The 21,480-nt window shown below is 40.5% G+C and overlaps 10 protein-coding genes across 10 annotated transcripts; 3 read left to right on the forward strand and 7 right to left on the reverse strand.

Annotated features, from left to right (window-relative positions):
* Nucleotides 1-658: 658 nt before the first annotated feature.
* On the forward strand, nt 659-1,938 carry SS1G_12396 (hypothetical protein; the record flags this gene model as incomplete). The annotated part of the gene is made up of 3 exons (XM_001586362.1): nt 659-719; nt 791-1,075; nt 1,139-1,938. 3 exons carry the CDS (start codon nt 659-661, stop codon nt 1,936-1,938), a joined length of 1,146 nt encoding a protein of 381 aa, XP_001586412.1.
* Nucleotides 1,939-2,327: 389 nt separating this feature from the next.
* SS1G_12397 (predicted protein) lies at nt 2,328-2,704 on the reverse strand (the record flags this gene model as incomplete). Its single annotated transcript, XM_001586363.1, has 2 exons — nt 2,328-2,545; nt 2,605-2,704. The coding sequence occupies 2 exons, from the start codon at nt 2,702-2,704 to the stop codon at nt 2,328-2,330; spliced, it is 318 nt and encodes a 105-aa protein (XP_001586413.1).
* A 625-nt stretch (nt 2,705-3,329) lies between these two features.
* On the reverse strand, nt 3,330-6,842 carry SS1G_12398 (hypothetical protein; the record flags this gene model as incomplete). Its single annotated transcript, XM_001586364.1, has 8 exons — nt 3,330-4,093; nt 4,142-4,264; nt 4,641-4,702; nt 4,854-5,178; nt 5,327-5,352; nt 5,943-6,197; nt 6,246-6,492; nt 6,608-6,842. 8 exons carry the CDS (start codon nt 6,840-6,842, stop codon nt 3,330-3,332), a joined length of 2,037 nt encoding a protein of 678 aa, XP_001586414.1.
* Nucleotides 6,843-8,670: 1,828 nt separating this feature from the next.
* SS1G_12399 (predicted protein) lies at nt 8,671-9,774 on the forward strand (the record flags this gene model as incomplete). The annotated part of the gene is made up of 5 exons (XM_001586365.1): nt 8,671-8,734; nt 8,969-9,112; nt 9,199-9,400; nt 9,468-9,572; nt 9,630-9,774. 5 exons carry the CDS (start codon nt 8,671-8,673, stop codon nt 9,772-9,774), a joined length of 660 nt encoding a protein of 219 aa, XP_001586415.1.
* Nucleotides 9,775-10,152: 378 nt separating this feature from the next.
* On the reverse strand, nt 10,153-10,745 carry SS1G_12400 (hypothetical protein; the record flags this gene model as incomplete). Its single annotated transcript, XM_001586366.1, has 2 exons — nt 10,153-10,274; nt 10,610-10,745. The coding sequence occupies 2 exons, from the start codon at nt 10,743-10,745 to the stop codon at nt 10,153-10,155; spliced, it is 258 nt and encodes an 85-aa protein (XP_001586416.1).
* A 573-nt stretch (nt 10,746-11,318) lies between these two features.
* On the reverse strand, nt 11,319-11,574 carry SS1G_12401 (hypothetical protein; the record flags this gene model as incomplete). Its single annotated transcript, XM_001586367.1, has 2 exons — nt 11,319-11,421; nt 11,567-11,574. The coding sequence occupies 2 exons, from the start codon at nt 11,572-11,574 to the stop codon at nt 11,319-11,321; spliced, it is 111 nt and encodes a 36-aa protein (XP_001586417.1).
* A 1,532-nt stretch (nt 11,575-13,106) lies between these two features.
* On the reverse strand, nt 13,107-13,798 carry SS1G_12402 (predicted protein; the record flags this gene model as incomplete). The annotated part of the gene is made up of 2 exons (XM_001586368.1): nt 13,107-13,516; nt 13,600-13,798. The coding sequence occupies 2 exons, from the start codon at nt 13,796-13,798 to the stop codon at nt 13,107-13,109; spliced, it is 609 nt and encodes a 202-aa protein (XP_001586418.1).
* An 833-nt stretch (nt 13,799-14,631) lies between these two features.
* On the forward strand, nt 14,632-16,353 carry SS1G_12403 (hypothetical protein; the record flags this gene model as incomplete). The annotated part of the gene is made up of 1 exon (XM_001586369.1): nt 14,632-16,353. The coding sequence occupies one exon, from the start codon at nt 14,632-14,634 to the stop codon at nt 16,351-16,353; it is 1,722 nt and encodes a 573-aa protein (XP_001586419.1).
* Nucleotides 16,354-16,775: 422 nt separating this feature from the next.
* SS1G_12404 (hypothetical protein) lies at nt 16,776-18,203 on the reverse strand (the record flags this gene model as incomplete). The annotated part of the gene is made up of 1 exon (XM_001586370.1): nt 16,776-18,203. One exon carries the CDS (start codon nt 18,201-18,203, stop codon nt 16,776-16,778), a length of 1,428 nt encoding a protein of 475 aa, XP_001586420.1.
* Nucleotides 18,204-20,174: 1,971 nt separating this feature from the next.
* On the reverse strand, nt 20,175-21,153 carry SS1G_12405 (predicted protein; the record flags this gene model as incomplete). Its single annotated transcript, XM_001586371.1, has 2 exons — nt 20,175-20,971; nt 21,048-21,153. 2 exons carry the CDS (start codon nt 21,151-21,153, stop codon nt 20,175-20,177), a joined length of 903 nt encoding a protein of 300 aa, XP_001586421.1.
* Between the last annotated feature and the right edge of the window lie 327 nt (nt 21,154-21,480).

Below are 21,480 nucleotides of genomic sequence, written 5' to 3' on the forward strand. Positions count from 1 at the left end.
TGTACTCTATGACAGAAAACTCATAGCAGCCCTGAGAAGAGCGCTTGACTATATTGTAAAGCCATAAGAATTACCTTTTAAAAAGGATTCGTGGTAGAACCCCCTTGTTAATTACCACTATTGATTATGTAGAAAATGCTGGTACTTTAGCCCAGAACATCCTAATACGATCACGTGGCGTTTACGCCCACATGTTCCCGGTCATAAATAATAAACAAACAGACAAACAAAACAAAAGCAAGGCAAGATCTTGTAAGGATAAATTACTATGCGAATATATCATATAAGGTTCGTATACTCTTATTTTTAATATCTTATACCTAAATGTAATATCGGTGCTCATAAACAACCGACTAGTTCCTAGTCTGGGAAAGCAAGTATCTCTAAAACACAAGTATTCCTATTTAAATTTTATAATATAAAATATATTGAATTATACCTCTTTTAAGAGGGTTATCTGGAACAGGTAGCTGGGACCCGCACGTTATTGGTGGTGAAATTACTGTAACATCGCATTTCCATAACAAATTGCCGACAAGATTATTTAAGGTCGCTTTCTTTCTTAACCTTATGTTCCCACAACTTTTTTTTCTGATTCTGTACTTGCTTCGGCTTCCCAGAAATCATTTGCCATCTTACAAATCACAAATAATTAAACATGTCCAATTTTCAGCAGCCTCCTACCACTGCTAATCTTTTCTTCTTTGCCGGTAAAATTGGTGCGTTCGAACTTCATTTGAGACTAGCTGCGCCGCAAATCAACCAGCTAACATGAAAAAAAAAAAAATAGGTTTTGCGGCGCTTTTCAGACTCCTGAGTGCCCCAGTTCGCTGGATGAACTGGAACGGGGCTCCAGTCTTGTTCAAAGATGTTGTCTTTGCCGCAATTCGCTGCATGGTCTCCAATCTCACCATCGCCCAGGCTCGCTATCTTTACAAAAGTACTTCAGAGACATACGAAGCCTTTTGCAAGAAAACAAATCAAGAGCCGAAGACTCTCAAATTGGGCGACGGCGATGCTACTGCTCATTGGATTGGGGAGGAGGACGCTGACACTGTGATTCTTTATCTTCATGGTAAGCTATGTATCTCAACAATACCTCTGAATTACCACCGTAGCGGCTACTAAAGCTACACAGGCGGCGGATACACCCAACCTTGCACAATTGAGCACATGCAATATTTGAATCGTCTAGTTAAAGACATCAACAAAGATCTTTCCGATAGCACTGCATCCACATCTATCTCTGTGCTACTCCTCGCCTACACTCTCGCGCCTGAAGTGCAGTTCCCAGAACAGCTGAAGCAAGCTTCTACGATGCTCTCACATCTCCTTCACGACGGCAAGAGAGCGTCATCTAACATACTGATCGGTGGAGATTCGGCTGGAGGCAATTTGGCACTCTCGTTACTTTCGCATTTACGTCACCCGCACCTCGATATTCCCAGTGTGCCTCTTTCGGTGCCTCTAAGAGGTGTTTTCCTCTTTAGTCCATGGGTAAGCTTTGATACTAGTCATGACAGTTTCGCCAGAAATGCTGGAAAAGATGTTCTTGTAGCGAACATGCTCCGAAAATGGGCAGGCATGTTTCTTGGGACGGTAAATGGAGAGATTGATCCGGGTGTTGTGGCTGGTGGTAATAATTACAGTGAGCCGCTGCTCGCCAACGCTTCTTGGTGGGAAGGCATGCATAAAATCGTAGGCTGTGTATGGATGTACGGTGGTGAAGATGAAATTTTTATCGACTCACAGCGCGCATTTGCGTCAAAATTTCTGGAGGGATGGAAATCTGGTGGGGGTCTCGAAGAAAATGTTGTGTTTGACTTTGCCACAGACAACGCCCACATTGGACCGATCTTGGATGTCATGCTGCAATATGAAGAGAAGACCGGGACACAGTTGGGTTTCGAGAAATGGTTGAAAGGAAGTCGGGCATAGGTATCGCGACCAAATGTCTTGTATCAGGGCGGTCCTGGTTCCAAGATCAGACAGCGATGGTCAATCTAGGTGATTTTACTCGATGATACTTGTTTATTTCTCATGTAGCGTAGGCGTAGTTACTCTATCGACAATAAATTTCTCGACACTCATAAATGCATGCTGTTTGTTCATGTTTCTACAGTAATTAGAGTTTACTTTACAAAATTTCCCCTAAAACTGCTCCTTAGTTGACCTTTTTCCCCCTTATCAAACATCATAGATAAACAGTGTATTTCCTTGCACCAAGCTATAACCTAGGTATGACGAAGGGCTATATAATCCTAGAGTGGACTGCTAAATATTTCTCTTTATTCTACTTATTATGCAAGATTAGTCGGAGTGTGGATTCACCCCGAAGAATTGTTGGAAGCAGTGCGCAAATTCTGTATCTCAACATCGCTTCGCTTTGTACCCAGAACTGGAGTATAAGTTTTATCGTCTAACAAAATACCTCTAGTTCTTGGCAGACTTCGTTTAAATATATTCGTGCTTCGGCTGCTCGTAGGTTTGGGTTGACTGCTCACATAGAGAGATCGGAATGAGGCAAGGCTTGATACAATGAGAGCTAATGGAGGATGAATTAATGTTTCTAGGCCTCTCAACAAAAGAGGGAGGTATACTTACCAACCACCAGTTCAATATTGCTCCAGAAGTAAAGCCATGATAAGTCTGAGGGTTTATTTTTACTTGAAACTACCGTGACCCTGATTATCGCAATTGCCATTATAAGAATTGTCACGGAGAAGAGCCCAATTAGAACAGCCTTCCTTCGCATTGATACATGTACGTTCCACAGTATTGCTACGGGAACTGTCAAGACTATTTTCAGGGTCAGTTTAATTGCCATAGCCCTCGTTTCGTGGCAGGCAACTTACTCAAGATGTCAGTTCCTACATCCAGGGCGCAATTGACTTTGAAGGTCGTTTGTTGATTGATTGATTGATTGATTGATTGATTGATTAAATTAACGTCTACACTGAGTCTATGACTATCTAAGACGGCTAGGAGCTTTGTAGGCTTCTAACAATAGTAAATGGAGGGTGGCTGGCCTTATTCGACCGTAGCTAATACAGGTTGGGGAGATTGAAAGCCTCAATCTTCTAATGTTTGAATGGGGGAAGTGAAAACTAATACTAGGGAACCAAGCCCGCCTTACAGATACTCTCGTATTCAAGTAAGAGGAATAACAAATGAAATGTAATGAAATTTGACATTGGGGTGATTGCCCAAATTGACCAAATTGACCAAATTGACCAAGTTGACCAAATTGACCAAATTGACCAAATTGACCAAATTGACCAAATTGACCAAATTGACTAAATTGACCAAATTGGCCATAATTGATCAATTCAATCACAATCTTCCGGTCCACCCCCTTCTTCTCCGCCTTCTTCCTCTTCTTCTTCATGCATTCTATTGAGATGCCATGATCTGGTGGCTATTCTCGTCGCCTCGATAAATTCGAGGGTCTTGATGATTCCTGCTTTAGTGTGAAGCAGATATTTCATGGTAGGTCGGACTGTGGGGTTATCCTTATTGAGGGTTTTCCTTGCCATTTTATATAAAGGACAACTGAGCAGAAGATGATCAGGAGATTCCTTTCCCCCACATCTACAATTGTCATTAGAGGAGATACCGAATCGTTTCAAATAAGATTTGAAGTATCCGTGTCCAATTTTGAGTTGGAACAGAGCACAGATTGTGCTTCTTTTGATGTTTCCTAGAACTCTGATTTTTGAGCTGATCTTCCAGGGGTAGTTTCTTGAATATGTTGACGATGGTTGATGAAAATTGTGAGTGTTAAGGATGGCTATCCAGTTCTCTGATTTCATTCTTTTTATATCCATTCCAATGGAGGCATAACTGGTTTCGTGAGATGAGGATGGTATTTTGGTCGCCTCTTTTGCAAGAGAATCAGCTAGCTCGTTTCCTTGTACAGATGTATGTCCGGGGACCCAATTGAGAGAGATTTCGGCTCCTTTATTTTGAATAGCTTCCGCAGCTTTTATAGCTTTGATTTGGCATGATTGACCAGGTAAATCGGAGGGGGTTTTCAACCGGAATAATCCTGCTTGATTATCTGAGTATATCTTGAACTTGTTTCCTGGTTGGGCTATTGAATTTGCGTATTCGATCGCTTTAGTAACTCCTAAAAGCTCACCATTGTAGACAAGCTGATTCACGCCTATATTGATAGTCTCTTGATGTGAAATTCGGCCATTTGGTAAGATGATATTGGGTTTCTTGAGACCAGAAAGAGCATCAGATTGAATTGATTGATTCTCTAGCTAAGCAGTTAAGCTGCGAGTATATATTCAAAAAAATGAAGGAATGAGATTAGGTATTCAGCCTTCGGAATTAAAGTGCTTTGAAATCAAAATATTGAAAGCAAACAAACAGTATACCAAAAAGGAAAGAATGAATTAAAAGTTGAGTTTTGTTTGCTCCTTATATGCATCATGCAATATATATGTATATGCTGCCAAGATCCCAGGAGGTCAACATATATAGTTGATAGATGTTCTGGATTGGCATGAAATCCAAAAGCTAGAAAGAAAATCTGACATTTATACTTATTCTTTCTCACACAGCCGCGATTAACCTGCTTACTTATTTTTATTCCATAAAACGTGACTGAAAAAATATGCATTCTTACATACGGGCTAATTGATGTGCATTTAATAGAATTTTTGCGAATTTGAATTTATCGATCCTTTTCGGTCTAAGTTTTAGATTGGCTTGAGCATGTTCAAGATAGCAGACATAGCAGATTGCATGTAAAATGTAGATCTGGAAGTTGTTCTTATATTTTTATTATGCTAGGCTAAATTACTGTATTATTGTCTCTTGCAGACCCCGCGCAAATGTCCTACTGTGAGGGCTGATTAGGCTCCAGCGGATTATTCTGCAGTTCCTCATGTCTTTTTTCTTTTGAGGCAACTTCTTTTGAGTTCTTCCACTCCATCCCGATGGTAAATGGTACCGAAGCAGCGGTTAGTGCAATACATAAGTACATGATTCGGATGATTGCCTTGCTCCAGATCGACTGAAGAATTTCCAGCTCTTCTGCTGACTTTACTATGGAAGGAAGGCCCGTAGCACCAGCTGCAATCACTGTTCTACCTGAAATACCTGGTACCATTTTTGGTACGAGCTCAAGAAGCGTGCTGATTGCAATTGTTTGACCGATTGGAATTGCTATTGCTCTGCAGTGATGATCAACATCTGATGACTATCAAATTCTGAAAGTAACTCACCCTCCAAGCTGCCACGAAAAAACGGCAATGGCTAGCATTCGACGTGAGTACCGATAGATTGGAAGAGTTGAGATACCAGATATACGTACCATTTCCTGTAGGAATATTCTTTTCACTAGAAAATATTAAAAAGTGTGCAAAAAATATACAGGCAGAAGAAGGGGTCTCACTCTAGGCACACCTGCACCGCTGTATACGGAAGTTGCATTGCCATTCCCATCCCGAATCCCGTCACCACTAACGCACTCGCCCAACTTACCACGTTGATAGTCGTCGAAAGACGAGTCAATAGGGATAGTCCAACGATGCAGATGAGCTCGCCTGCGATCATGTAGGGGATCTTCCAGATAGCACGTACGGTCAGCGAGTGAGGCCCCAAAAATGTTTTTTTTCGCTTACATAGTATCCCCTTAAAGTAACTATTCCTCCGACCAATATCAATGACACCATTTGAGGCAACATTAAAGGTATAAATCTCACTCCCGCCATGATGGGACTTACTTCCTGTATGACCCGAAAAAAGAATGGTATGTAAAATGACACCTATGATCTAAAGTCAGCATGAGCCTCACTAAAGATAGAGTACATACAACTGATGTGGTTGCACCAAGAAAGAATAACACAAATGCGCCAGTCCAAAGTGATCGTTGAAAAAGGACTCTGGGGGGTATCGTTGCTTCATCTTCGCGTTTCCATTGAACGTACGCGAATAGAGTCATCAATGTAGCCGAGCCGACAAAGAGACCAAGGATTGTAGCGGAGATCCAAGGTTTAGTCTGACCAGCCCATTGAAGCGCCAGCAGAAGGCAAGCAATAGAACCCAAAAATAGGAGGCATCCAATGGGATCCAGCATCTTCAACTTTCTTGCCAGTGGAAGTGACCTGTCATGATTTTTGGTCCCTGGCACGTTGAGAAATACAAAAAGAATACATAGGACAAAGCCACCGATCGGAACATTACTAATTCCTGTCAGTTAGTTCTACCATGGTACTAGAACGAAAACTTACATCCAGAAACACCATCTCCAGGAAACAGTTTGTGTGAAAACACCGCCGAGGACTGGCCCTACGCAGACCGTTATGATGAAAACGCTGATAACGACTCCCATATAGAATGATCGCTGTGACAGTTCGACCACTTGCCCGATAACAGCTAGTGCGCCTTGGAGCATTCCTGCTGCACCTAAACCGGCAATAGCTCTTCCTACGATGAATGATTTCGAATTTGGGGCAGCAGCACAGACCACCGAGCCAACTAAGGTCTTTTTGTTAGCACTGAACCACTCAATATGGCTTCTACACTGTACCTTCGAACAAGATAATACAAGCGCGATATGTCACATCGATTCTAAAGTACTTGTATAATGTACCAAAGGTAGGTTGGAAGGCGGTAATAGTAAGCAGATAGGCAGAGTCGTACCACGCAACATCTGGAAGGGAGTTAAATTCCGTTGAAATGTTTGGAATTGGTACATTGATAATATTAACGTCCAGAGCTATTAAGAAGGCCCCTATGAACAGTGAAGTGATGACAATCCCAAGTCGCCACGACTGAAGATATTCTGACTTTCGAGAGATGTCTGCTGAATTTTCCATGTTAGGCATTATTTCCATTCAAAGTAGTGCATAAAGAGAAGAGAAGAGTTAGTATAAATTAGAGGAATTTATAATGTCACAATCAGTAACAACTAAGACCGGAAAAAAACGTGATGAATAGACGGGACAGAGCGGATAGACAGCTATCCAGGCTACCTATAGAGGACGAAGGTCTATATAACCAGGATGAATTCCTTACTATAGAGCATTGTGCTCAAGATCAATCATTTAGTGTAACCTAATATTAGTTATGAATTGCACATATTGTTATCTATATAGTCCTTACTTGACGCTTAGTATTAAACTACCTCGAGAGCCTAGAGCACTTCTACGTGTTCTAGACGGCAAATTTTGTAATGTATCTCTCTCATTTGAATATTACTTCTGTACGGAGGACGGCTCGAAAAGAGATGCGGTTATAGGGCCTTACACGGCGACACAGGGTATTAGCACTATGAAAAGGCCTATAGTTTTATACCCTGATTACTTAGCTAGTGTCACTTAATGCTTAGCGAACCTATAAGAATTAGTATATGACGAATTCAACATAACCCTAATCTTAATCGAATAAAATTACAGGGTTTAAATGAACTTTTTAAAGCCTAATTAAATACTAATTTTCAGGACTTGATCCGAAAGGTTGAACTACAGCGTATTATAGTGCTAAGATCTGTAAGGCCCTATAGTCGCATTCCTTTTCGAGCCGTCCTCTGTAACTTTAAGATAATACAAGGGTATTGTACCGGTAGCCAGGGCCCTACCTTGTCGGGCCTTGTATATAATATATGCTGTATATATAGTGTCATGCTTACAGATGTCCCTCAGCCGCAATGTAACATAGGCTGCTGCCTCAACCGGCAAAATGAGTGCAATGTCGTAATCGGTGAGTCATGCATCGCAGTTATATCAACTTCGCAATCGGTGAGCCGTGCATTGCAGTTATATCGTATTCTACATGTTCCCATGCTGACACTCGATCCAGGTACCCCAGCTGGTTAGATTCACATCCCCTACTTATATTCCACCTCTTCTGTATTATTAATCAAAGAAGAGATATATTTATGTATATATTTTATTTTTAATAATGTTATGTATAAAAATTATTAGAATACAAAAAACAATATATTATTAATATACTAATTGTATAAAAATATTTTGTTATTTTAAATTCTGATATATATCTTTATCATATTTATAAATAATGATAATTTTCTTTTAAACTAAAATATAATTAATTTATATTAATAAGAATAATATAAGATTATAAATTACAACTTTTAACATAAGTTTATAAGTAGTATATTTAAAGTTATATATTTTTTTAAATATAGTCAACATCTTATATTCTATATATTATATTAGAATGCCATGTGCTGTGCTCCCCAAACCTATAGCGAAGTGAAGACTAATCAATGTCGGCGATTTATTGTAAGACAGTAATCCCGATATGACTACCAAAAGTTGACCCCTATAGTATTTGTTCAACGATAACCCACACATGGATATGGTTCTGCCGAGTGAGTAATGTGCTATTTTCAGCGCAGGCCGATTACGATTTATAGAAGCTAGACCGATGCTTGTAAGAGCGCAACAATCAAAACCCGAAACTCTGAAATTTTGCAACAATAACATTCGCATCACCTTCAAGCTATAGAGGACTCATAAGCAGTCAAGGAAAAAGGTTCACGAAGATTCACGATGCTCTTCGGAAATTCGAGCTTGGGAAAACTCTTAGCCAATAGTCGTTTAAAAGCTGGTTTCCGTCTAAATTCCCAGGCTGATGCTACGAAGCCAAGCGTACAACAGACAAACAGCACACTGCCGCAATTTACCCAAAATGCCCTTCAGAAAGATATTTCGGATGACTACGTTCTTAAGAGAGATTATGTTGCAAGCTGCAGGTGAGGGATACGTTGATAAATCTGTTTTTCGTCAGCTAATTGCACCATGGAAGACTCAACTTGCAACAATACCTCTGGAAAGACACTCTTGGGTTCACCCTCCACCCAAACATCAATCCAGATTCCTTAGGGCCAGCCCCTCGAATTGCAGATATTGCCACTGGGACAGGGTACGTGATATGTGGCCCACTACTCATATTCCTATTGCTTACATCCCAAGAATATGGCTTCTAGAAACACGAAAGATGTTTCAATCGAGTGCTCAATTGGATGGGTTCGACATCGACTTAGGCCAAGCATCGCACGCTCAATGGATGCCTTCTAATGTCACTCTAAGAAAGTGGAATATGTTTGAGGACGTGCCATCCGACCTCATCGGTGTGTACGACGTTATTCATATCAGGCTCGTGATGCTTGTGATCAAAGACAACAACCCGCTGCCGCTGATTCGAAACCTACGAAAGATGTTAAGTATGAATACCCTTTGGTTTCAAACCGTGCTGTCCTAAATTTATCTTTTCCTGTAGAGCCCGGAGGTTATCTGCAATGGGACGAAGTTGACCAAATGGGTAAACAAATTGTCAAGGTTTCAAAGGAAACTAGATCAGACGGGATCAATAAAATGTTTCGTGTTGATATCCCAGAAGGAGTAAAAGGTTCTGACGAGTAAGAATGCCGCACAATCAGTTGAACTCATAATTATACAGAAGTAAAACCGCTAACCACCCTGTAGTTGGCAAAGAGATCTTTCGAGCATGCTCGCATCCGAAGGATTTAATTCCGTTCAGCGATATCAGTTCGACCCACCAGCAACGACTGTCCGCTATTGGCATGATATGTGAGTTACTAGCAATATTGCGTTTTGCTCTTAGACCTAACTTCGAACTAGGTATAGCCTTGCCTGGGATGAGTTCTTGACAAATACACTTGGACCCAAAGCCCAACAGGCTTTGGTAGTAGCTGATGAAGGATCGCATGAGGCCCGGAATGGGGCTGCAATTTCGATGCCAATCCTAGTTTGGGTAGCTCAAGCATGTTAATCAAATAAATTTCGACATGTCGATGCTACGACCAAAGTCTTTATTTCATACTAGCAACTATCAGTCACATAGCAATCTGAAAGCATATTTATTCCTCCAGATTGCCAACAAAATTATCTTATATATAGAAAGATGTCTCAAAGCAGAATATATTCAATCTCCCCTCTACCCGTGAAACTTCACCATACCGGGAATCTTAATACCACTCACTAAAACCCCAAAATCACATCCACATTACATCATGCATCTTCCATTTAATATCTCTCTCCTAACTCACTGACTAACTTCAAACAACGAAAAACAAAACTTAAAACTCCCTTTAATTTAAGTTCACATTACCAAGTATTAACTAGCGCTTCCATACTCTATTATATTTTATCATATAATACAGTAATCCTGTTGACCTCCTGGGATCTTGGCAGCATATGCATATATAGTACATATGCATATAAGGAGCAAACAAAACTCAACTTTTAATTCATTCTTTCCTTTTTGGTATACTGTTTGTTTGCTTTCAATATTTTGATTTCAAAGCACTTTAATTCCGAAGGCCGAATACCCAACCTATTCCTTCATTTTTTTGAATATATGCTCGCAGCTTAACTGCTTAGCTAGAGAATAAGTCAATTCAATCTGATGCTCTTTCTAGTCTCAAGTAACCCAACAAATCCAAACGAACGTAGATATTATATCGTATATATATCCATACCATATATCACATCACATCATATATCATATCCGCCATGCCAAAATCAAGGATAGAAAAGAAAAGAGATAAAAAATCTAGAATATTTCTCTCCCTCTTTTCCTCTTTTCCTCTTAAATTATAACTTACTACCTTCCTTTCTTCCCAGCTTATCACTCTTCCCCTCTCCAGCCATAACATCAGTATACCTCCCCTTCTTCTTTGGCTTCGCCCTAACATTTCCCTTCTTCGCCCCCGCACAAGGTGGGCTCAATAAACCATCCATGCTACTCGTAGCTGCTCTGCTCGGCGGCCTAGTACTATTCAAGTTCACACTACTTGAATCCTAGTCATTGTCGGTGTTCTCGGGGCTAGAGTCTATAATCCACCATCGAATGAATCTGGACTACGCTTAGGCGGCACACTCATAGCAATAACACTTCTCTGCTGGGGCTCCGAAGAGACAGGACCCCCACTTGCAATTCGTGGTGGTTCCTTGGAAGGTGTTTGTGTAGCTGAAGGGAAAGGTGTACTATCTGCGTCTGCCTTCTTGTTTATCCATCGCTTCAACTCGCGAAACTTGATTGCTCGCCCATCTTGGCACGGATAAGTTTATTAGGCTGAGAGGGGAGGATTTGGCAGGAGCTACTTTCATGCCGCCACCGAACCAGTCGCCGAGCCCCCAGAATTTATTTCGAAGTGCGGGCTTTTGGTCGTGTTGTGCTGGAGGAGTTGTTAGCAATGGGTTCATTTGATAAGGGGAAGGAAAAGGACTACCATCTGCTTCGGCTGCTTTTAGAAAAGCTTAATCTGCTTCGCGATCTTTTCCTACCTTGATCTTTTCGCGGGGTTTGGGGGGTCAGGGGTGTGCCTTAAGAGCGGGAATGTTGTCCTCGTCATCGTCCATGAAACTCTTCTTCTTTGGTTTGGTATCTGCTGGAGAGTCTATTTTGTCCATTGAGCTAGATTGATACGAGCTTCTAGTTAGCGCCGCTGACTTAGCGGCTCACAGCTACTGGCTGATGGAGGCTTATATGAGCTTCTAGTTGCTGCTCAAAACTATTCATAGATGGAGGTTCATAGCTGTTCGCAGTAGGTGGTTCATACCAGCCCATTAGAGGCCCAGAAGATTCAGGATTATCGAACATACTCGCAGTTTCTGGCAGCTCATACCTATTCAAGGGAATTTCGACTACAACGGGAATGCTTTGAGGGGCATACAGTGAATCAATCTTCCCATATAAACTTTAACGTGAGCTTTGAAATGTAGAGAGAGAGAAATAGTATTGATATTACGAACTTGATGGATATTCAGATAATGATTATATATATCGTTGAGGTTTATATATATTGTAACGATATTCATTTGATAATCTTCCCTTCAATGATTTTCGAGGCTGAGAACCATAAGAAGAACTACATGGATAGTATGATGCGGCTGGTGTGCAATTAGCTCCTGGTGTATACCGTGAAGAGGCTTTCGTTGGCTGTGATGTAGATGTTATTCTATTAATTCCCAAACCTCTATTATGCGAGCCATAAATATCTATAACAGATGGCAAACAACTAATAATAGAAATACCGCCTGCAATACATATGAAAGGGCCGATATCATCAATGTTGTCTGTAATTGAGGCACTATCCGAAGTATCTTTCTCGTCGCCTACGACGAATTTGCTGAAGATGGCCCGGACAAATCCTGAGATTTTATCAATACTAGATTTCGGGATCTAGGATTTATTATCATCCTTGGGAGATTGCTTCAAGTGTTTGTTGAGATTATTGAGAAATGATATTAATTGTATATAATGATATAAAAATCATCTTATAAATGTTTTTGAATGAATAAATTCACAAGAAACTAGAAAACAAAGATCTTAATCTAGAAAAATATAAGATCTTAAATAGTATATTCTTAATTATCACCATATAACTAATCTCAACATCATTTAAAACAATCATATCATCAAGTGAATGAGCTTCTTCATCCCATTCTAATCCTAGCTTAAATACCTAATACCCATCCATCAACCTCGAGTATAATTTCCTATCACGAAAATTGTCATTATTTATCATCTACTCAACTCAGGCACATCTACTCAACATCATAATCTTCCATGCGCATAATCTAGAATATCGGAACCTACAACATCAATACACTTCACACGAGTAAATCGAATATAATTTTAATTACCCGATGCTCGGATATATCCGTGTAACACTCTTCGAATTCACGCCATCGCAAGATTCAAACAAAAACGATGCATTCATCATCTATTCTCTTCTCTTTTATCCTCCTTTATAATAAAACCATATCGATTTAAAATCCACCGGAAAAAAAAAAAACTCGCTTTCTAATCTCAATTCCAAACTCAACATCAAAACTAAAAATAAATCTTACAATCTCTCCAACCCAGACCTCCAACCTCCCACCCATCAACAAAAACCAAAACCCTATCCAACCCCCCCCCACCCCCCCAACTCCACGAATCCACAACTCTCGACACTACCTCATAAATCCAACATCCTTCCAAAACCACTGGTAAAATAATGAAACAACCTCAACCCTTGCGCAAACAAACAAAAAAGAACAGAAAAAGAACTAGATATCATGCCCAAAACCAAAAATCGGACGACTCGTCGATCATTATGAAGATGATCCCGAATTCGCATTCGTATTAGCATGAGTAAGAATATTAAGCGGAGGTTCAAGTGCGGTTTTCGATTTCGACTTCGTAGGAGAAGATGGTGGTGATGATGAAGGTCTTGAAGTTGCCGATGGTGTCGTAGTTGATTTAAGGATAGATTTAGGTTTGACTTTTGAGGCGGAAGGTTGTGCTTGGGATCCAGACCCCGATCCCGATCCATATCCAGGTTGAGTTCCTGAAGCCGGATCAGGAGTTTGTAAATTTGCAGTCGCATTTGTTGCTGTACTCGCATTTCCATTCGCATTCACACTTCCACAATTTCCACAATTCCCACACAAACCCCCAGACTGTGCTCCCATATGCGTCCCATTATGCACCAACGCAACCCCGCCTATCGGCATCGCCAAACCTATTACATTATCCAAATTAGTCCACTCTACCCCTCAAACATGGGAATGCACTCGCGTGAGCTCACCGATGTATAATACATACCAGTTGTCAAACCAACTACTCTACTTCCCACTCCAGGTGGTGAAGAACTGGTATCGTGTCCGTGGATGGGGTTCCAGCCTACTGTTTGTTGGATTAGGGGCGTGGATATGGTGGTTATTGTTGTGGGTTGGTAGACGGGGATGATAGGGGTGATGGGGTAGGTGTAGATTGGGTAAGGGAAGGGGTAGTAGTAGGACATTTTGATTTTGGGGTTTGATGGTGGTGATGGGAGAGAAAACTTGGATTTTTGTAGAGGTTGGTATTTCGATTTATCTGTAGATTTGGTTTTGAGTTTGAATATTTCTATGTATGGAGATATAAAATAACTAGAGAAGAGAAAGACTGTTCTTTTATACTTCACTTGAAGCTTGTTCTTTTGATGATGGTAGATATCGTGAACATTGTGAATGAACATATAATTCATTGTATGATTGATGATTGTAAACATCCAAACATCAGATTATCAGATTCATAAACACTTCATACAATGAATCAAATTTTTTATTGTATGATGGATTTATTCACAATCATTCCACCCACAGCAAACAAAGATGATGAATCACATCATCTTTTTTTTTTTTCAAACAAACACTTTCATTCAAACACCAAATCTTTTCTGAATTACCATTAATAATGTACTCTCATCACTCACCACTCTCTATTAACCATCAACCACATCACTACAACTCTTCCAAAATAAACCCCAGATCAAACACTTACAATCAAAATCAAATCTATACCCTCCCTCCCACCTAAAATATCCCCAGAACCAAAAAGAAAAAAATAATTCGCATCTCCATCCCCATCCACATCCACTTTCCCCCTAACAAAACAATAAACATCCAAGCAAACAAACAAATAAACCAAAAACAAACAAAAAAATAAATAACCACTCACTCAGCTATCTAATTATCCCTCCCTTTACTCCATACTATCTGTAGGTAGATAACGTAACTTATGGTGAACCGGGTCATATGGGGAACCGGGTCACATTTAGCCCATCACTGACTTCAAACCCCAACAAATTTTGCTATGCATACCGAATCACCTCTTACGCCTTCTCAAATTGAAGAGAAGATACAGAATGCTATTATTGCACTTCAATTGAAGGACTTTAAATCAATTAGAAAGGCTGCGGAGTATTTTGAAGTTCCTAAGTCAACTCTCATAGCTAGGGTCGCTGGAAGGAAATCACATACTCAATCCCACGAAATGACTCAAATTCTTTCAAACGCAGAAGAAAATACTCTTGTACGATGGATTTCACGACTTACCATCACTGGATTCCCTGCTACACCTATGTTGGTGAAGGAAATGGCCGACGAAATTCGTCTTCGACGCGTTCAGGTCGCGTCATCTCGAATTCCTACCTCGACAGAAATTCCACCTATAGGCCACGAATGGATCTATAGATTCCAAAAACGACATCCAGAACTTAAAACATGCTATTCACGTCAATTAGAGTCTAATCGGGCTAAAGTGGCAACTCCGGAGAATATTCAGGCTTGGTTTGATGCGTTTCGTATGCGTCTCATTGAACGAAAGTATGAATTAGATGATATGTATAATATGGACGAAACCGGATTTGGAGTTGGAAGTACTCAAAGTACGCGTATTATAGTCGATTCTACTCAGAAATCGAATTGGAAAGTTACAGCTGGCAAGCAAGAATGGATAACTGCATTTGAATGTGTCAATGCAGCTGGAAAGGCTCTATCACCTATGATCATTTTCAAGGCTCAGAATACGAATTCTGCATGGATTCCAAAGGACACGCCTCAAAGCTGGCAGTTTTCTACGAGTACGAATGGATGGACCTCAAATAGTCATGGATTAGAATGGCTAAAAAGGGTTTTCGAACCAGAATCCAAGAAAGTGTCAGGTGACCGACCTCGACTTTTGATCATGGATGGCCATTCAAGTCATATTACAGGCAGCTTTATTGCTTTCTGTATAGAGAAGGAAATCGATTTACTTATATTACCTCCTCATTGCTCCCACTTGCTTCAACCACTTGATATTGCGGTGTATGGGCCAATGAAACGATATCATGCTTTAGAGGTCGATCGATATTCTCGAGCTGGTGTAAAGCGAATTCAAAGAGCTGAATGGGTAGAACTCTTTCAAAATATTAGAAAAAAAGCACTGAATTCTTCTAATATTAAAGCTGGTTGGAGAGGAGCTGGTTTAGTACCTTTTGCCCCACGAAAAGTACTCGATATATTACCATTTAACTCCTCCCAACAACCTTCTACTCCACAAATGAGAATGTCCAATCAAGATCTAGACTTATCTATACTCAGGAGCTCTCCTCCAGATGGGACAGAGCTAAGGCAAGCAAATCAAACCTTTAATAAAGCTCTAGCAGATAATGATTCTCTTGCATCACCAACTCGTCGATATGCCAAGAGAATGACTAGGCTTGTAGAATCTCAAAATGCTGAGATAGCCCTACTTCGGAAACAGCTCGCTGATGCTCAGGAAGTAATTGAGACTCGAAAGAAGAGAACTAAAGGCAAAAGAGTCAAATTACAAGGTCAATTTGTCTTTAGTAGTGAGGAAGTACTGAAAATGGTACGTGAGGCGGAGGAAAAACCGAAGGAGAAAAAGCCACGAGGGCGACCACGTAAACGTCCAATTGAAGAATTAGAAGAGGAGACTGAAGAAGAAGAGCCAGAGAGTAGTTCAAGTGATTTAGAGTTGGAATTGGATGAATGTGTAGCTCGTAGAACAAGATCACATAGAGAGAATTGAATTTTGTGACCCGGTTCCCCATATGACCCGGTTCACCATAAGTTACGTTACCTAATTTGTGATTATCATTCATTTGCTATCTGCTCGCTTTTGCTTTAGAACAAAAAGATTACGCGAAGAATATCAAAGGGGTAGGTTATAATAGAGGCCGAAGTTAGCTTAGGGGGTGATTTTAGGCTACTTTTAGGCTACTAATTGTAAGACTTAAAAAAAATACTAGCGGAGGTATGAATTCACCACAAGTCAGAAATCGGCACTGGCCTTTAATGTAATCCATCCATCTTGAATGTGAAACCTTTGTATGTCTCAATTAGGATAGAGCATTCATGGAATAGTCATATAAATGAATGTTCGAGAAGCTTGGTTAAGTATGTAATGAGAATTGATTATTATAATACCGTATTACTCTAGGAGTTTATGCTCTATCTATGTCCATGTCTAGACGCTTCATCCTTCTCAGCCCAGTCTACCCATCGCTTAATAACCTCGTCCACCATCGTGACTCCATCTCTATTCGCATCTATTTCAAACCATTCTCTATGCTCTTTCCCACATGTTTTGCATTTTCCACAATTCACTCTTTTGGCCATTAATTCAATGTGAATTAATCTTTCCACCTTGTGTACATTTGGAACCTTCTTAGGACCATCATTTTCACTAGGATTTCTCGATGGCTGTTTCGAAGAATCATGGTAAGGGTAGTATCGAATTAAAGCAAGGTTGTAACCACATTGCTTTTTCCACTGTTGCATTCTCGCAAAAACGTTCTCGGCTCTACCAATCTTGAGAAGCATTGTTTTTTCATTTTTGTCTGGTGGAGCAGAAGTAAAGGATTCAAGGACATCAGAAGTACGTCGATGGCCAGACCCTGACTTTGTCGTTGGTGTTAAAAGAGAACCAGCAGCTTCATCGGAAGGTCCCGTAGGTAATCCTTCATCAGTCAACCAAAACATATATATAAATCCAGGAAGATCAGCATCGGAAATTGGTTTTGCTAATTCTGCTAGTAATGCAGCTGTTGTCTGTGGGCTTGCTGATGAAGGGATATGAGCTAGTAATTCTCCCGTTCTTGAAGATGGATCCCGATCCATAGTAGGACGCTGAAGCATTTCAGGTTGCTTAGAATGTGAAGGCCTTGATGAAGATGTATTTGGTCTGGAAGAAGGCCGACCGGAATGAGAGGGCACATCGAGGTGATCTGACGTGTGAGAACTTGGTACGTGAGAGGAAGAAGCTACTTCATGCATTTTTTGTTGTGGTCTTGGTGCATCCGAATCATCCGGTTCACCACAACATAACAATTCTAAATTACTTCTTTTGCGTCTCGCCCGACCACCATTTGTAGCAGACGTATCATTATGATGTTCTTGTCTTCCAGGTTCTTGTAATTGATGTGCTTGTGCTTGATGCCATTCTTGTCCCTGTTGTTGCCTTTGAGGTCTTCCATGGTTGTCGGCATGTTGCTGCTCATTTCTCAAAGCGCTATTTGAGCCGGGTCGTCTGCCACGATTATCTTCTCCAGTTTGACGTTGTTTCCCTTTATTTTTCTTCTGGTCAACCTCGAGGAGTCCCAATCTTTCCACTAATGTGTCTACGCTCGACCGTTCACGAAGGGTATTTGGTCGAGGTTGAACAAGTGGAGCCGGTTGTCCAGCTTGATCTTTATGTTGCCAACAAAATGCATCTGAACTCAATGCTCCTCTTGAAGGACTCGGACTCGGTGAAGCATGTGGTGATTTAGAAAGGCCTCTTCGACATGGCTTTCCGTTCGATGATAAACCGTGACATGTTGAATTCGGATTTTTCGAGTCTGTTCGAGGTAATAATGATTCGGGAGTATGATGATACATTGTAGAGAAGTATGGATGGATATTCGAGTCCTGCTAAAAAGTTAATTCTGGGGAAGGAATTGTTAGCAATATAACGAGCGGCTGTAGGAGAACTAAGAGTTAGTTTTGGGACTCCTTGGGCAAAGACGTGGCAGTGAAGTTTGAATGCAACATTATGACCCAATGATTCACGTCTTGCATATGGAACAAGGTAAGAATCTCCATTTTAGAGGAGGCTGGTTACGAGGGGTCAATAGTTTTTGGCGCTTGGCGCTTTGACCAATAAGCACAAGACTCCGAGGACCCCACGTGATTGACAGCAAAACGACGCTAAGTTCTCTCTCCAACCTCAGTTCATATGGCACGTGTCATTTTATTGCGTTGTGCAAAAGATGATCTTTACACTTTTACATCCAACGATGAATCATGTTTTACTTGTTAAAGACATGTTTGCACAACGCAGATATGGATATGGGTCTAGATATAGATATGGAGATGGATATGGATCTTACTTACCCAGTACCTTACAGACTACATTCTACTGACTTTGTTGAAACGCCACTTATGCATAGCCTAGACAATTGGACCTTTTGAATGGTCCAAGTATCATCAGCCTCGCAAGTCATCGACCAGTACTTGAAGACCACGCTGTGGCTTCCTCGTCAATTTCTCTCATTGGTGACTTTTAACCTTCGAGAACATCTATTTAAGCGCCATATTATCGAACTGAATCTTATTTGAATTTCTATATGTGAGAAAGTGGTCCTACCTCATATATTTCAGATGAAACGTGTAGCGTTACTTCTCCCCGGTATCCCCGCCCAGCCTGTCCCTAGTGTTTAGTTTGGTTTCAACTGCAATTGTTGTCTGAAACATTTTCCTATTCCAAGTAAAGAACCGGGGACGGGATATCTCGTTCGCATGGCCAAGGGCATGAAAGGGTTGAGACGAGGACGAGAAGAACAATAGAACATAATAGATTGTCAGAAATCATATTCATGAGTGGAAAGAACACTCTTATAAGAGTAACAGCTAGGTTAGTTTGCTATCGTCAATCTTGTCTAGAACCTCTGCTCCATATTTAAAATCCTAATCATACCTACCAAGTCATCGTCATGATCACCGGTTTCCACGATCTGGACTCTAGCTTATAAGGCTATTCCACTTTTTTTAATATTTCCAGTGCTATTACTTAAAAGGTGGATCTAATAAAGTGTCATTGTACATGAGATAGGTGTACCAGGAAGGTTTTGTTGCAAATCTCATATTTATATGGGATGGATCAATATAATATTGGACGGAAAGTCATCCGGGACAAAAATGAGATGTGCAACAAAGCCTTTTACTTCAAAAGCTCCACCTATCAGACTTTTGAATTCAGCAGAATTTATCGTCTCTTCCATTGGTTTATTTGGGTTTCGATGACCACTTTAGCTATTTTCGTTTCAAGCCAGGTGGCTTCTTTCCCACAGACTTCTTGAAACGCATAAATGTTAAGATCCACCAGATTTGGTGGTAAATCCCCTTGTGTGCAAATCAGAGGTTCACTTGACCCCATATATAAAAATTTACCGATATCATTGTTTTTCAAGAAGAGGTGGGTTTGGCAAGCAAAGTTTTCTTTCATCACATATCTTCCAAGTGCTGAGGATGAAGCAGGGCAGTGGAAATCTAAGGGTTCATGCAAATATTGTGTCAATTGCACATGGAACTCATGTTCATAAGCACTGGCTCAAGTCAATAGTAAATATTGGAAAAATGGAGTATGATATGGCAAATGATATAATATCATCGACAGATATCATCCGTGAAATGGAAGTTGCTCAACATTGTTTTTCCTTCAGACTTGCTACCACCAAAGATAAAACAAATATATAAATTTGGAACAACAGATTCAATTTGATGACTACTTACACAAAGTAGTCCGATTATATAATGCTGTATTTTAAAATAAAAAAATCTAGATTGCTGTCAGGCTCAGCAAATCTCCCCCTAAAGATCCTCCTCACTATCCGCCATCATAACATCTCTATTCACGCCACCAGTCTGGTCATCCTCAATGTCAATCTGGTCATCCTCAATGTCAATCTGTTCATCCTCAATGTCAATCTGTTCATCCTCACTACCATCCTGCTCATCCTCACCATCCTCACCCTCCCAAGCAACCTCTTCCAACAAACCCCTCTTCATTTCCCCACATCTCTCAGAAATCATCTCAAGCGTCTGTCCCGATTTCCCCACCATCTCCACAATCCTCTCATCCATCTCATTAACCCAAACCGCATCATCACTATTCCCAAAAGCAAACAACGTAGTCAATAAATCCCAACCTTGTTTATTCAAAGAAACAATCACCATTCTCAACTTATCTTCATAACTTTCCCATTCCTCTTTCTGTGCTTCGAATTCAGTTTTTTTGGTTTCCCATTCTGATTTTTGAGCAATGAATTCCTGTTTTTGTTTTCTCCATTCTTCTTTTTGAGCTGAGAATTTCTTTCCTCGTGCTTTGAGTTCTTTGGATAGGGTTATGTTTATTGTCTCATACTTTTGAGCAGACTTCTTGGCTTCTGATTTTTCGTTTTCAGCTTGATAGAGAGAAATTTCGAGTTCCTGTTTTTCGAGACCTAATCGTTCTTTCTCAGCAATCAATGCTTCCTTCTCCCCAACCAACTTCTCCTTCCCCCTAACCAATTGTTCCTTCTCCCCAACCAATTTCTCCTTCTCCCTAACCAATTGTTCCTTCTCCCCAACCAACCTTTCCCTCTCCTCCACCATCCCCCCTCTCAACCCTAAGCTCAGAATTCTCATCAAAAGTCACATCCCCCGTATGAAAAACGCTCCAATTAGTATACTCGAGCTTTTTACACCGCACCATCAATTCATCATTATCAGCTCTACTTTCTGCAAGTTCATCTTCGAGTTTGGTGATGTGTGATTGGAGGCTTTTCTTTTGTGTGCGGAGTTCTGTCATTTGGGAGTTGTGGCGTTGGATTAGTTTGTGTAGTTGGGTTTGGGTGGTGAGGATTTTTTTTAGGATTTTTTTGAGATCTTTGAGTTCGTGGGCGGGGTTTGTCATTTCGGGGTGGGGAAGGGGGCGCTGGGGAAGGAAGTGGGTGGAAGTAGTAGGGTGGGATTGGGTTTGAGGGCTTTAAATGTGATGTTATTTGGATGTGTTGTTTATTGATGTGGTGTATGTTAGCAGCGTACGTTGTATGTCGATATTTTGATGTTGATATGTTGATATATTGATGTTAATATATTATATATTATACATCAACAAATATACTCTAAGCAAACT

This window comes from Sclerotinia sclerotiorum, genomic scaffold, assembly GCF_000146945.2.
Source record: "Sclerotinia sclerotiorum 1980 UF-70 scaffold_21 genomic scaffold, whole genome shotgun sequence".
Lineage (NCBI taxonomy): Eukaryota > Fungi > Ascomycota > Leotiomycetes > Helotiales > Sclerotiniaceae > Sclerotinia > Sclerotinia sclerotiorum.